At 46.7% G+C, this 15,914-nt stretch overlaps 2 protein-coding genes across 3 annotated transcripts in view; both read right to left on the bottom strand.

Moving 5' to 3' along the window:
• The window catches only part of LOC139054403 (prolactin-releasing peptide receptor), a 167,965-nt gene that overhangs the window by 137,883 nt on the left and 14,168 nt on the right, over positions 1 to 15,914 (bottom strand). The window lies entirely within an intron of this gene.
• Positions 543 to 3,444, bottom strand: LOC139057076 (uncharacterized). The gene is made up of 4 exons (XM_070534864.1): positions 3,055 to 3,444; positions 1,976 to 2,118; positions 1,674 to 1,802; positions 543 to 822 (listed from the first exon to the last, which is right to left on the bottom strand). Exons 1-3 carry the CDS (start codon positions 3,239 to 3,241, stop codon positions 1,692 to 1,694), a joined length of 441 nt encoding a protein of 146 aa, XP_070390965.1. The 5' UTR covers positions 3,242 to 3,444; the 3' UTR covers positions 543 to 822; positions 1,674 to 1,691.

Consider the following 15,914-nt stretch of genomic DNA (forward strand, 5'->3'; position numbering starts at 1 on the left):
GTAATCTACCAACCAGTACTGTGGGGACCAGTTATCACACCACTGCTTGAAAACGTCTAAAGCATCAGCGATACAGTGGGTCATCTCAAACTGTACGATAAACACACCAGCTGGTGTGTATCCCGACGGTGTTTTCACAACAAGCAAGAAAAGTGGTAAGGCATAATCACTAGTCTTGTGTGTTGCGTCCAGGCAAACTACTGAGCCTCCATACTTTTTAAGCATGTTTCTCATTAACTTTGTCTGGACGCAGAACAGCAACGTGTCTTCGCACTCGCTGGCAATGCTCTCTTCCACGTTGTTCGAGTCGTTGCTACCCACGCAGCTGCGTGCTGCATATGGCCGATAGAAAATGGAGGATTCGGGTTGCTCACCCCTGATCTTTTCAATAAGGATGCTAGCATTTTCTTGATCGACTGTACTGAAGCGGTCTTTCTTAAGAACAGCTTGGATCTGGTTGCTAATATCACGATGTGTTGGGAAAAAGGCCCTGCAGCTGCTATCAGGCTTTTCCTTGTTTGCAAAAAGTACGTCGTGCACGTAATAGTGCAGACACTTTTTCACATCTGATACAAATGTAATTCCTTCCCTTGCCAACATTTGAATTCGCTCAGCAATGTTCCTGTCCATGTTTTGGCTAAAAGCTTCCATGTCCACGAAACCATGGTTACGATGGGAACCGCAGTTGGCAATTTTAATGTATATCCGCGTCTCTTTGGCCACAGTCTGCTGCTCCGCGTCAAGCACCTCCTGCAGCTGCTTGGCCTTGTCTGCTTTCAGCCGACCCTCTTTTGTCTGGCCGCATGGCTGGGGAAGGTCCACCTAGAAAGTAGGCATTGTTACGTATATTGAGCATACTTTATGGTTTAAAACGGTGCGACAAGATGATAAGAAAGTGAAGGCGAGACAGAAGACAGCGCTGAACTAACAACTGGAAATTTATCTCCACTTGCCCATTATATATACAAGTGGGAAATACCAAAATAAGCACAGTGCGAAAGATAAAAGGAGTACAACACATACAGCCTCGGCTTGGATGCCGAGACTGTATGTGTTGTACTCTTTATCTTTCGCACTGTTTTTTTTTGCTATTTCCCACTTGCACTCGTATATATACTGGAAATAGTGGAAATAAACTCTCTGTTGTTAGTTCAGTGCTGTCTTCTGTCTCGTCTTCACTTTGTCCTCATATTGGCACGCTGTTTTTAACCATAATGATCATTGCTGCTTGGGCTAGCTAACCAACTAGCTCAAACAAACCTTTCATTGAGCATACGTCAACCAAGTCTAACGTGCCCCATCTTATGCCACGACAAATTTGCCTCCACTGCGCACCAAGAGCAACAGGAAAAGCCGATATTAGGGAGTTTTACCAGACCGTTCTTTAGCCCCGATAACGATACCATAACGATGTACAACGCGTGTTCAGGGCTGTCAGAGGGGAGAGAAGGCATCCTTATCGGATCCCTCTACTAAAACTCCCTACTATCACCAGAAGTAGAAGCAATGATAGTGGACGTCAGCTACAAATTTCTCACGAGCCACTGCAAGGACAATGTAGTAATGTTTTAAAACTACTTGTTTCGTGTCTGCTTGCAGACACAAATGCCATGATAAAGGTGCCCAGAAAATAACCTGCAAACATTTTTTACTTGTGGTTGCACATTACGTACCTGGAAATCTGGGTACAATTAAATCCACTTCAAATTCATTGTTGCTGCACACCCTTTCTTCTTTGTACCTTGGAGGTTCATTCGCTTCTTCTCGCACACCTCCTTCGGCCAGTCAGAGGTGCTTGAACCCTGTAAATGAAATCAAGAATATTTATTTCTGGTGTAAACCTAAAGTAACCTAAACTAAAGTAACATAAAGTAAATCTTCTTTACACTTCCTCCACACAATCTTTAAATTTGGAACGCTGCTGGATATCTGCATGAGACTGAAACGTTCGCAAGTGCATCATCATGTAACATACCTGGTCTTTGTTTTTCTCTCGAGTCTTTTTGTAGTATTCCGTTCCAGATATGCAGACTTTGACGGTTTCCTTGACAACCACAAACGGTACATTGTCTAGAGAGATTCTGCACCCGGAGTGGATCATGGAGAAGACGACATTGGCTGAAAATAAACAATAAAGACGATTTAATGAAGGTGCCTAGATTTATGCATGGCACATGGCAATATCAAATCTAGTTTTAGTTTGTGTAATGTAATGGCAGCAAAGAAACTAAGATGCACTGCCTCTAGCAAGAAAATGTGGCTCTCCTCAACGAGAATAATAATTATCACTATTATTATTAATTACCCATACTTTTTGTATGGTTTTAAAAAGTGAGAACTTAAAAGCAGCATGAACATGCTACAGTTTGGTTGGGCCTTGGGATTTTAATATAATATGACAAAAAGCTCGAGGCTGCAGCTTCAGCTCATATACAGAGTTCAACGTCAGGCCTATGCCTTGCTCTAGACGTCCAATTCACACTTCTAGCAGGACCACAGATGGCACACACGGCCGTGTCACGACATGGAGTACAGCCCCACCGCAAATAATGTCTCGTGTTACGCGCGTTTGCTTTTTCAATGTTCCAAAAAAAAGCGCAGATGCATACAAAACAAACGCCCAAGCGCAGCTCTGTCTTGAATTCAAATCAAATATGTAAAGAGCACAGGGGCAGACCTCTCATTTTTTGTATTCGTGGTTACCTTGCGTGCGCGGTTGTAATCATGACTGAAAACCAAAAAATAACAGTTGTTAATTTTACCTTTATCGGAATTTCTGAAAATCGGGCCATGTCGCTTTAACCACAACAATATTCCACTCAAACCAAATTAAATAGGTGCTAGGGGAACTCTGAACCGGTAACCAGAACAATATATAACCCCATCTTAAAAAAGGCGAATCAAGATGAATCAATTGTCTAGTGTTGCGCACTAACCGCAACTGAAAACAAGTCGTTCTGCCAGGTTGAGTCCCTGGTTAAAATTACTACTTCGTTTTACAATGATAAATCTATGCGCAGAGCGAAACATTCCGAAGCAGTCGATACTACTTACATTTCGACGGCTTGTTCAGGTCTCCTGATGTCTGCACAGCATACCTCTCGTTGACGGCAGCCAAGGACATCTCAAAAAGCTTAAGCTCATCGTCTGACTTCAGGTAGCCATGGGAGTAACCGTCTTCATGATGATGTAACCCTTGGAGGTACTTTTCGATCACCTTCTGTCGGTCAGGCTTGCTCATCGTTGCATTCCGTGTGAAACAACACAATGCACGCCGCAAAGATGATACGCGCGCCAACTTCTCGCTCACGTGGGGTGAGCCGATCCGCACTGAAGCGCCGCACACCGACCGCGCCGCCAAACAGAGGGGAAAAAAAGAAAATGGTGATACGTCATCGATGCGAGGCTCCGCCCCTGCACGGATTTGTTGTGAAAACAGTCGCACCCGTCCACATAGGAACAACAGGATGGTTGCTAATGGATCGTCTTGGCTTGGATACGTTTGGCACGAGACACCAGACGCCGCCCTGTTTTGATAACGCCTTGTTTACATTTGCGCTTCCGTACGGTAAACTAAAGGACTTGAAAGGACATGCACCGTAACTTCCTGCGAAGGTGCTTACGTTTAACGTACGTAAGGTGACAAACGCTATTCTAGAACTGTATATTGCCGATGACAGAGCAGCCATCTCAAACGACAGCTGCGCTATGTTTTCGTTAGAGATGCCTACGCACTCCTCAGCATTGTCGTCCGCCACGGCGCATCGACGCCTTGCAAGCAGCTACAGTGACGTGCCGGTAATCATTTGCTGTGCGCTACGTCACCGCAATGCAGGCAATGAAACCGCGTTGTGGGGCTATCATAGCCCGAGAAAATATATGCACTGCCAGCGACGGTCGACGCTTTGTATTTGATAGTGGTGCTCAGTACATCAACAATTACAGCGCGTTGTGCGTGTTCTATGTCGGCGGTCAAGATATGCCGCTGAGCTCAGCACCGCGTCGCTCTTGCTCAACATAAGTTGGCGCGGTCCAACCGCGGTGGGTGCGCGCACAACAGTTACACGCCTCGCGCGGCGCGTGACCTATGGTTTTGATGACAGGCGAACTCGTGCCAAACTCGTACAATCACGAACCCTCCCCCCCCCCCCCTCAAGTTGAACTCTGGAACAAGGCGGCGGCAGCAGCAGCAGCCTGTGTGATGGCGTCCAGCGGTAACAAGCGTCAACATCACTGTCAGGACCCGTTCACCTACACGGCCAACGTAAAGTTTGAGCGTCATTTTCGCCTTTTAAAAACTTCAGCGCGCTGGCTGTGCGACGGGTTAGGCGAAGACCCTGCTCTGCGGGAACATCGCGGCGGTTAAATCAAGCTTTCCGAGCACAGATTGGTGTGACTGGGTTGCGGAGCAAGAGTTCCTGCGATCGCTTCGGCTCGCTCCGGCTTCAAGCGCTGTGCGTCCACCATGACCCAGCGCCAGGCCAGGTCTGGCGGCGTCATCGCATTACTGGGGCACCTGAAGGGGCCTGGGGTTCAACCCGGACCAACTATCATGCGAAGGCGAAATCGTCACATTATATAGGAAGACTCAGAATAGATGCCGGGCTGCCTTCCGGTGCAACAGGTGCCGAAAGCAATTGTCGCAGTTACACGGTACCGCTGCATTGCGCGGGCAGAGAGGCGAAGGAAGTTACTTCGCCAACACGGACCGCCTCGGTCGTCCGAACGTCCATCTCTCGCGGCGGCAAATGATTTGGTTCATGTACTGTGTGAACAAAAGCGAGGGCGTGTGGCTGTTGAAGGAGATGACCGGCGACTAGTTGCCTCTGTAGGAGCCCGCCATCGCCAACAGGAGGAACTACGCCCGTGAGGTAGTGAGCGACGTGCTGCTAGCGTGATCTCGCTCGGTGGTCCCGGGAAGACATTGCAAATTGACGAAACCTTCTTTTCCTTGCCACGAAGCCTCCTTCGCGGCAAGCAGAAGTACGCTCGAGGCCGCTTGATGATGGGCGACAAGGTTCCGCCGAGCCGCCAAAATCACCGCCGTGTTGCAGATCGCGGACTATGGGTCTTCGGCATGGTCTGCGTGGCCGCAGAGGAGCGGCGACTTTTTCAAGGTCGACCGACAAGACGCGGCGACGCTAGGCGCCGTTACTGAAGCCACTGTTCAACCGGTGACCATTATTCACAGTGACGAGTGGGCCGCATACAACTGTATCCCAGATTTAGTGGAAGCTAACGGGGCGTGTTTCAATCTTGATTGAGACAAAGTCAACCACAACGTGAACTTGTGGACCCTATCACGGGCAGACAAACGCAAAAAAAAAATCAGAAGTTAGTCAAAAAATTCGAGGACGCTTAAAGGGAAGTTGAAGAGTCTGTCGAATTCAATAAGACGCTCATATACGGATGCGGGAACCTTATAAACCATGTAGGTAAAATTTTGGGGTGTTTTTTTCAATTAGGAGCGACGTAATCGTCGGTTGAAATTGCGCTGTAGCTCCGCCCCCCGTTGAGCGAGCGGAGCGGAAACCGGAAACCGTGGTGTTGTGACGTCAACTCTGTTTTTATGACGTCAACTCTGTCCGCGACCGCGCTTGTTTCTGCGTGCGTGCACTCGTAATGTGCTTCGATCGACCCTACATTCCTTTGTTGGTGCGTCTGCATGTATGTAGAGTGGCAGTCAACGTGCGTGGCAGTCAACGTGAGTGGTAATCAACGTGAGCGGTAATCAACGTGAGCGGTAATCAACGTGAGTGGTAATCAACGTGAGTGGTAATCAACAAATGAAGGTCACTACACGTACTGCATGAACCGGGCAGGTTTTCGCGCGTTTAAACTGTCTTTGTAGATTGCCGACAGCTTTGGACAGCGCACAAATGCCGACGATCGCATCCCCGCTTACGTTCCACGAGGAGGCATGCAGGAACACAACACTACATTTGTTTGACCGGAAACGAGCTCACTAGATCGGCGAGATCACTAGATCGCTTTGCAAAAAACATACTCACCAAAGAGCATTTCCAACACGACGAGATCCCAAGACTTTGCTTTCGTTCGCGTCGGAAGCACTGCTCGCACCAGCATCGTTTGCTTCTTCGAGAGGCCGGCTCTTCGCAATCGGCTCGTACATGTAGGGAGTAACGCCGAACTCCTCAGAAAAACGCAGTCTCTCTCAATTTTTTATTACCGTCTCAGAAAAACAGCACCAAACTAGCTGGCACCGCGCTTCATGTGTAGCGGCAGCGGTCGGTTGCTAGAGTTGACGTCACGAGGCGCACCGAACAATCACAGGCGGAAACGAGACGCGCGAGCTGGGCGTGTCCGCTGCTGCACTTTTCGTCGAAATAAAATATATTTGCGCTTTCTTTCACTCAATTTCGATACGATATTCGAATTCGGGGGGTTGAAAACCATTATGTACAGATATTCACTCATTTTTTCTGGAAACCTTTCAGCTTCCCTTTAAGCTTCGCCTTCAAGAGTGGAACGCGATAGCGTTATCGCATCCCGTTCGCACCGCCTACTCAAACGCGCTACGCCAGCCAAACGTCGCGATCGGCAGAGATAGCCGGGCCCTGACGCGCCATGAAGGAGGACGCGGTCTTGGGGCGAGTGGCGCGCCACGTGTCGGGGCAGCGCCGTACATTGCGAGGAGGGGGTCTTCTGAGTTTGCCGCAAGATGGCTCTGCGTGTGCGCAGAGCGCAGAAGAAATTTAGCGGAAACGTACTTCGCTACTCGTGAAACTGCGACTTCTGTAAGTTACATGGTCATAATTACCGGTACACTGCAGTATTAGCCCCGAGAACGAACTACAGGGGCGCTGCGAGCGCCGCTCGCGTGACGTCAAGGCAAGGACGCGCGCCTGTCGTCTGCTACAGCTCGGGCGGTGTCCGGGCGCTTTCTGTGGTGTTTTCGTTTGCTCGCCCTCGTTCTCTCTGCTTTTATATCTATGGCGTTCGTCTCAAATATATTTTTACGACGTCCTCATTTGCGAAAATTAATTCAAAGAGCTTATGTCTTAGACGATAATGCAGCTCTCGAAGGCAACGCTACAGTGCCAGCCGAAGGAGCGCAGACCAGCCCATTGCGGGTTTTTCAATCGACAACCGCAAAAATATAGAAAATAAGAATCCAGTTATGATACCATGCCTGCCGCGGTGCCACAAGTATGTCAAGGACGCTGGCTATATATGACTTCTACAACAGTTACAATCCGCTAAAACTGGTTTGCTCACACTGAGTAGTTTATGGTGTAATATCGAATTTTTGCGTTTCTTCACAGAAACGCTCGGCAGTAACACGAGGACTTAACTAATACTGCAGTTAGGTTCTACAAGCACAACTTGCTTCTTTGACTGCTTCTTAAAATTAGGCGGTTCTTCACGTGTTTATTTTAAGCGGCGGTAATTAGAAGTAAAGCTAATGAAGGCTTACGTCTATTTACAGAATACAAAATGGAATGTACCAATATATATTCCCTTTTCTGTGCTACACGTTCAACTCACTTGAGAAATTTACTGGTGCTTGTTGCTTGAGGAATATACATGACGAATTTGTTTGGCGAACTGACACAGGCTACTCGGCCAAAATTTTTTAGTGAAATATGCCTGTTGGACCGCATGCTGCAGCCAGAAAGAAGTCGAAGCGTCAATCATTAGTAGTATATAGGACATATTGAAGATATAATTCCCTGGTGGAGGGTCAAAAATCAAGTGAATATATATATAAACACCTTGTGGTGTCTTTATGAATGTTTGCGATTGGATTAGAGCATACTTTATTTTGCCTGCAGTTGGGCGAGGTTCTCTTTTATGTACCGACGAAGCGAATAGTTCTCCATTTGCACAATTAAACAACGCTGGATCGAGACATGGTGAGACAGAAAGTGCTTGAATTTACTAGGCAATCTAAGCTGCGCTGTAGTAGCTCGAGAATATTTTAGCCATTCCAAGTGGAGCTGTAAAAAATGCTTTATGGTTTCAATTCGGAATCGCAGTGAACTGATGGGTTTCACGAACGAAGCGTGCCTCGCCATACAGACAGTCGGTTGCTACCGTTACGTGCTACCGTTGCGTGATGGGTGTGCCATATTGTCGATAAAGGCTACTGAGGGCCACTATGAAGCATTTCATCGCTTACAATTGATTGGCTCTCGATATTAACAACGAAATTTTTCTCTCAGGTGATTGTTACTATGAAATTTGTGAAATAACTATGTAAATACTCTGCATGATGCGCCGTCGCGTTAGCAGCCAAGAGCGATTCGTTTGTTGGAGGCCTGTTTCAGAGATGGGTGAAACTAGCAGTAAACTTTTGCATAAAAAATGGGCGCCTAACTCTTTCTTTTACACATTAATAAATGGCCATATTTGGCTAAAACAACTCACCAGAGTAATAAGAATCATGATCACAGCTTCGCTGGGCAATGTCTAACACGGATAACATGCTGACGCCAATTACAGAGATTTTTCTTTCATGTAAAATGCAATGTCTCTCAAAGCTAAATTCTAAATGAATGTTAAGTGTTTAGCCAAGCATCGTACGCAACTTCGCGTATTGAATTTGCAGGCACTCTTTTTACGCAAACTTTATGGACAGACACGGCGCATATATGCATTGTAAAACTAGTAGCCCCGTTCAACGCTTCGTAGCTTGCGATATCCAAGCCCCAAATTTTATTGACTCACGTGCTTTAGGAGAAGGAACTGTGGTTCAGGCATGGCAGCAGAAAGAAGCCGGCATACCCTTCAATAAGTGCGGCTCGAGCCACCCATATCCCAAGCATACACGAACGGAACGAGCGCGCGCGGCCGCCGAGCGAGACTGTGCGAGCGGCGTCCTGGCCGTGACGTCACACGCTAGAGGGCGCCACTCCTAATTCTCGCCGCTAATACCTTTCTACGGCACGTTTCTAAGGGAACACCGCATTCAGTAGAGGCGATTTTGTCCCGTTTTGAAGGAGCGAACTCGTGGCTGAGTGGTAGCGTCTCCGTCTCACTCCAGAGACCCTGGTTCGATTCCCACCATCCCATCTTGCAAGATGTTTTTTTATTTATGATGTGCCTTCTGGGATTTATCGCTCACTGCCAACGCCACTGACGCCGACGACACCGGCTTTCCTTGTGAAACGAGCTCCTTAACGCTCTCGCGTTAAAAAGCGAAGCGCCACGTCGTCAGCGGTGGGTACCGGCCAACTGCGCCGCTAATAGAGTCTCACTGACATGGATGTGGTTTTAGTCAATTAACGGCCACGCATGCTGCAAGGACAATTTCTTGCCTTTCTTAGAAGCCATGGATCGCTCGGAGCTACCAAGTATGAAGACCCTTTCCTGCGGTTGTTAGAAGCCATCGCTCAGCGCTAGCCGGTATGAAGGCACATCACAAGAAGAAAATAACGTGTAGTTTTCTGGCGCTTTGCTTGTATGAGTGTTTTCCGTCATTCCGGCGTGCTTACACGGTAAGTGCGCGGCAAACCACATCTGCGCTACCCGACGCTCACTTCGTCTCGCAGCCTCACTTTAGCGCGAGCAAAGAGCGATCTGTTGAAAGCCCAGTGCGAAAACCAGGCGCACACCATTATACGCTCGGAAATGCGACAGCAAACACGTAGTGAGGCGCGCCAATCCAGAAGAAAGTAATTAGCCAGCGAAACGTAATAAATTACGAATTAGTGTAATACATATTCAGTGCGCATCTTGTAAACTTTAGACTACTTATAAGCCACATTAAAGTGACTAATAATATTGTACTAAGTGCATTTATAATTTGCTTGTGTATGTAATGCACTCGGTGGAACGACAAATAACGGAAATAAGGTACAAACCATGCACCGAAGGTACGATCACGTGAGCTCCAGTTTGCCGACCACCCATAAGGCAACGCCCAAGGGCTGATAGCCACCTAGAGGGGCGAATGCATATAAACCAATGAAACTGGAGGCGTACCGAGGGACAAACTGTCTTGGTATCATTAGTTCTTTCATCTTGGGGGTTGCCAGAGCTCGTGAAGATTCCGAGTTTCGCCAAACGCGGCACATCCTGCATAGCACCCCTGGACAACATGTTTTCTTGGTGCTCTGACTGGCTAATGCAGCTCAACTTAACTAAATGCAAAAGCATGCGCATCTCGCGTCATTCAAAATATCCTAACCCAGTAGTATATGTCCTCAATACTACGCCTCTGATAAGCGGCACTTCATATATACCGGGTGTCCCAGCTAACTTGAACCAAGGGTTTAAAAATGAAATATTGGGGTCAGGAGAGTGAAACTACCTGCATATTGGTGACAGGCATTTGGCGCACCACAGGAAATTTTTTGTATCGCAATTACTTAACTAGTAATTAAGATAATTTTTTTAAAATTTTTAATATTGACTTTAGACACTAAGTGTGATTCGCAAAGTTGGAGAGCACTTTCAGAAACCCCCATTCCATTATTCGCCATAAAGAAAACCTTACGTGTACCTCTTTTTTCGAGCTCGAAAGAAAGCCCGCGAAATACAAAAAAAACCACGTGACGAGCGCATTTGCGCGCCGCGATCGTGCTGCTCTCAACCGTGCTTTCAGTGAACTTTCAGTGCTTTCAGTCTTTATCGCGACTGCAAAGCGCAGCGCACTCGCTGCAATTTACACCGTCACGCGCGAACTGGCTGACACGGCCGAAGAAACCACCACCAAGATATCGGCCTGCCTCTGAAACGGGGCCGCCGAATGAATACCGGAGCTGATTTCGTTCACTGAAAGCACGGTTGAGAGCAGCACGATCGCGGCGCGCGAATGCGCTCGTCACGTGGTTTTTTTTTGTATTTCGCGGGCTTTCTTTCGAGCTCGAAAAAAGAGGTACACGTAAGGTTTTCTTTATGGCGAATAATGGAATGGGGGTTTCTGAAAGTGCTCTCCAACTTTGCGAATCACACTTAGTGTCTAAAGTCAATATTAAAAATTTTAAAAAAATTATCTTAATTACTAGTTAAGTAATTGCAATACAAAAAATTTCCTGTGGTGCGCCAAATGCCTGTCACCAATATGCAGGTAGTTTCACTCTCCTGACCCCAATATTTCATTTTTAAACCCTTGGTTCAAGTTAGCTGGGACACCCGGTATATATATATATATATATATATATATATATATATATATATATATATATATATATATATATATATATATATATATATGTGTGTGTGTGTGTGTGTGTGTGTGTGTGTGTGTGTGTGTGTGCGTGTGCGTGTGTGTGTGTGTGCACATAAAAAAATTAAATTATGGGGTTTTACGTACCAAAACCACTTTCTCATTATGAGGCACGCCGTAGTGGAGGACTCCGGAAATTCTGACCACCTGGGGTTCTTTAACGTGCATCTAAATCTAAGTACACGGGTGTTTTCGCATTTCGCCCCCATCTGTGTGTGCACATAATAAGCACCCTTTCAAGGAAATTTCCTAATTTCCTATGGAATTCATGTCTAACAACGCTAATTGCATGCTGCAGTTCTTAAGAAGCAAGTTCTCATTTGCGATTGTACCATTTGTAAAGTAATCATTATACAAAGCACTAATATGAGCCAAGCTCGAATGTGTATGTTGCACGCCGCGCCCTTGGCATGCTTCCCGCCCGAACAATCTTGAGTCCATTCAGAGCCGCGCCGCCCGTTGGTCCAATAATTCTCGCCATGCTAGTGTCTCCTCCACGAAAGCAACCCTTGGTTTACGTATCACCCTAATCGCGATCTTAAGGACAAACTTCGTCAGTCTTCGCGTCACGCGTGGGCCATCAGTCAAAGGTCGGAGAGCCGGTTTGGCGCTCACGTGCCATCCCCTTCATCCCGCTATCACCGACAATAACAACCTTCAGAATGTGCGCCGCAACCATATCATGTCTTCCCACTGCACTCTCTAACGTCCTGTGGGCCTTGAGACTATTAACTATAATTAATTTATGTCCACTAGACAATTTATGTCCACTAGACAAGGGTGCAGCGGTGGCGCAGAGGTAGAACACCCGCCTCGCGTGCAAGAGGTCCGTGGCTCGAATCCCGGTGCCGGCAATTTTCCACCGGATTAAAAAAAAACGCCTGTTGATAAAATTGCACAAACAGGCCTGGAGTGTGGTCTGATCCCGGTGACCAGAACGGGTAACGCACTCCCTCACCAGAGCAGGATTGGCCACCCTGGTGCAGTACTTGGCCACAACCTCCTATATGAACACAACAATCAAACCCCGGCCCTCAGTCCCCAGCAGCTGCGAAGCAATTGACCATGGCGGTGGTCAGACCTGCGACGCAGCAGAGGGTACTAAGAATACCTGGCTCCGGACAGGCCGCCATTGGAATATAAACCTGGCAACGTTTAACGCTAGAACGTTATCTAGTGAGGCGAATCTAGCAGTGCTATTGGAGGAATTAGAGGGCAGTAAATAGGATATAATAGGGCTCAGTGATGTTAGGAGGCCAAAAGAAGCATATACAGTGCTACAAAGCGGGCACGCCCTGTGCTACCGGGGCTTAACGGAGAGAAGAGAACTAGGTGTCGGATTCCTGATTAATAAGAATATAGCTGGTAACATACAGGAATTCTATAGCAACCCGCCGTGGTTGCTCAGTGGCTATGGTGTTAGGCTGCTGAGCACGAGGTCGCGGGATCGAATCCCGGCCACGGCGGCCGCATTTCGATGGGGGCGAAATGCGAAAACACCCCTGTACTTAGATTTAGGTGCACGTTAAAGAACCCCAGGTGGTCGAAATTTCCGGAGTCCCCCACTACGGAGTGCCTCATAATCAGAAAGTGGTTTTGGCACGTAAAACCCCATAAAAAAAAAGGAATTCTATAGCATTAACGAGAGGGTGGCAGGTCTTGTTGTGAAATTTAATAAGAGGTACAAAATGAAGATTGTACAGGTCTACGCCCCTACATCCAGTCATGATGATCAGGAAGTCGAAAGCTTCTATGAAGACGTGGAATCGGGGATAGGTAAAGTAAAAACTAAATACACCATCCTAATGGGCGACTTCAATGCCAAGGTAGGCAAGAAGCAGGCTGGAGACAAGGCAGTGGGGGAATATGGCATAGGCACTAGGAATAGCAGGGGAGAGTTATTAGTAGAGTTTGCGGAACAAAATAATATGCGGATAATGAATACCTTCTTCCGCAAGCGGGACAGCCGAAAGTGGACGTGGAGGAGCCCGAACGGTGAGACTAGAAATGAAATAGACTTCATACTCTGCGCTAACCCTGGCATCATAAAAGATGTGGACGTGCTCGGCAAGGTGCGCTGCAGTGACCACAGGATGGTAAGAACTCGAATTAGCCTAGATCTGAGGAGGGAACGGAAGAAACTGGTACATAAAAAGCCGATCAATGAGTTAGCGGTAAGAGGGAAAATAGAAGAATTCCATATCTAATACAATGGATCCATATACAATGGATCATATTCACACTATCAATCAGGTGATAGAGAAATGCGCGGAATATAACCAACCCTTATATATAGCTTTCATTGATTACGAGAAAGCGTTTGATTCTGTCGAAACCTCAGCAGTCATGGAGGCATTACGGAATCAGGGTGTAGACGAGCCGTATGTAAAAATACTGAAAGATATCTATAGCGGCTCCACAGCCACCGTAGTCCTCCATAAAGCAAGCAACAAAATCCCAATAAAGGAAAGTGTCAGGCAGGGAGATACGATATCTCCAATGCTATTCACAGCGTGTTTACAGGAGGTATTCAGAGACCTGGATTGGGAAGAATTGGGGATAAAAGTTAATGGAGAATACCTTAGCAACTTGCGATTCGCTTATGATATTGCCTTGCTTAGTAACTCAGGGGACCAAATGCAATGCATGCTCACTGACCTGGAGAGGCAAAGCAGAAGAGTGGGTCTAAAAATTAATCTGCAAAAAACTAAAGTAATGCTTAACAGTCTCGGAAGAGAACAGCAATTTACAATAGGCAGCGAGGCACTGGAAGTCGTAAGGGAATACATCTACTTAGGGCAGGTAGTGACGGCGGATCCGGATCATGAGACGGAAATAATCAGAAGAATAAGAATGGGCTGGGGTGCATTTGGCAGGCATTCTCAGATCATGAACAGCAGGTTGCCATTATCCCTCAAGAGAAAAGTCTATAATAGCTGTGTCTTACCAGTACTCACCTACGGGGCAGAAACCTGGAGGCTTACGAAAAGGGTTCTACTCAAATTGAGGACGACGCAACGAGCTATGGAAAGAATGATAGGTGTAACGTTAAGGGATAAGAAAAGAGCAGATTGGGTGAGGGAACAAACGCGAGTTAATCACATCTTAGTTGAAATCAAGAAAAATAAATGGGCATGGGCAGGACATGTAATGAGGAGGGAAGATAACCGATGGTCATTAAGGGTTACGGACTGGACCCCAAGGGAAGGGAAGCGTAGCAGGGGGCGGCAGAAAGTTAGGTGGGCGGATGAGATTAAGAAGTTTGCAGGCACGGCATGGCTACAATTAGTACATGACCGGGGTTGTTGGAGAAGTATGGGAGAGGCCTTTGCCCTGCAGTGGGCGTAACCAGGCTGATGATGATGATGATGAGACAATCGGCTATCACCGTTCGCTCTCTGATCCCCACCGCTCTTAACGGTACGCCTAAAATTTCCGTTCTATCGCTTTTTGCGCAGACCTTAAGCTGTTGTCGAGCCTCTTTGACAACCTCCATGTTTCTGCCTCATATGTTAGAACCGGTATAATGCAATGATTTTACGCTTTTATTTTCAGTGACAGTGTTAAGCTTAAAGACAGGATTTGGTAATGCCTTCCGTATGCACTCCAACCATTTTTTATTCTCCTGTAAATTTCCCTTTCGTGACCAGGCTCGCCTGTGTCTAATTGACCCAGATAAATGTACTCTTACATAGAGTGTGGAGGTTGATTGACGATCATGAATTCTTTTTTTCCTTGCCAGGCTGCTGAATATTACATTTGCCTTCTGCATATCAATCTTCAACACTCTTACACTTTCTCGGTTAAGGTCCTCAATCCTTTGTTGCAATTGATCCCCAGTGTTTCTGAGCAGGACAATGGCATCTGCAAACCGAAGGTTGAGATATTCGCCGTTGACTCTCACTCGTAAGCCATTCCAATCTCATAGCTTCAATACTACTAAGCATTCAGTGAATAGCATCGGAGAGATTGTGTCGCCTACCTGATAAGTATTTTCAACTTTTCTTGCCGAGATACTAGATGGAGTCCCTATGTGGAGGCACTATATCCGGAGTCCTCCACTACGTCGCGCCTCGTAATCAGATAATGGTGATTTGGCACGTAAAACCTCAGAAACTGTTTTCTATCAGTAACACCATGAGATTAATAAGCATTCCGTACTTGTGTTAGCAAGCAAATATGGAACGCCGTCTTCAATTACCATGACAGTGGCAGTAATCATCGCACGTTCATTAAAAGTTCTAACAATTCTACGTTTCTTTCGAAGAAAGTAAAAGCTCCTTCCAAAGCTCCTAAGCCTTCGATAACATATGATCTTTTAAAATGATCATTCATAAGAGTACGCTGTATTCAAGGTATGCGAATACTAAAGACTTAAAATATGCTGAGAAATGCAAAGTATAGAGCAGTTTGCAACCAGTGGTTCTGTTCAACTAGTTTTCAGAACCAGCGAATGCGCGAGTGGGTGTGGCTTTTCGAAACTTCCCGCTGCCCTTCTGGACAATGCTCCGCTAAGCAGCTCTCTCGTGCGTCACTGTAGCTGATGCGCCTTCTATGAATTTCTTTTACTTATTTTTTATGCGACAACTACATTCTCTTAAGGAACACAGCAATTGTGGCTTGTCGACCGTAGAAAACACCAGCACACAACCACTTTCACTGAAATCGCAGTTTATTTTTGTACCAATTCAATGAGAAACACCAAGATGCAGATGGGCAG

The sequence above is a fragment of the Dermacentor albipictus genome, chromosome 1 (assembly GCF_038994185.2).
Source record: "Dermacentor albipictus isolate Rhodes 1998 colony chromosome 1, USDA_Dalb.pri_finalv2, whole genome shotgun sequence".
Classification (NCBI taxonomy): Eukaryota; Metazoa; Arthropoda; class Arachnida; order Ixodida; family Ixodidae; genus Dermacentor; species Dermacentor albipictus.

Excerpts from the sequence above, each read along its gene's own strand:
- LOC139057076 (XM_070534864.1), bottom strand. The coding sequence starts at position 3,241 with ATGAGCAAGCCTGACCGACAGAAGGTGATCGAAAAGTACCTCCAAGGG. Across the intron at positions 2,119-3,054 it reads CCTGAACAAGCCGTCGAAAT|CCAATGTCGTCTTCTCCATG; the intron begins GTAAGTAGTATC and ends GTTTATTTTCAG. Across the intron at positions 1,803-1,975 it reads GAGAGAAAAACAAAGACCAG|GGTTCAAGCACCTCTGACTG; the intron begins GTATGTTACATG and ends TTTCATTTACAG.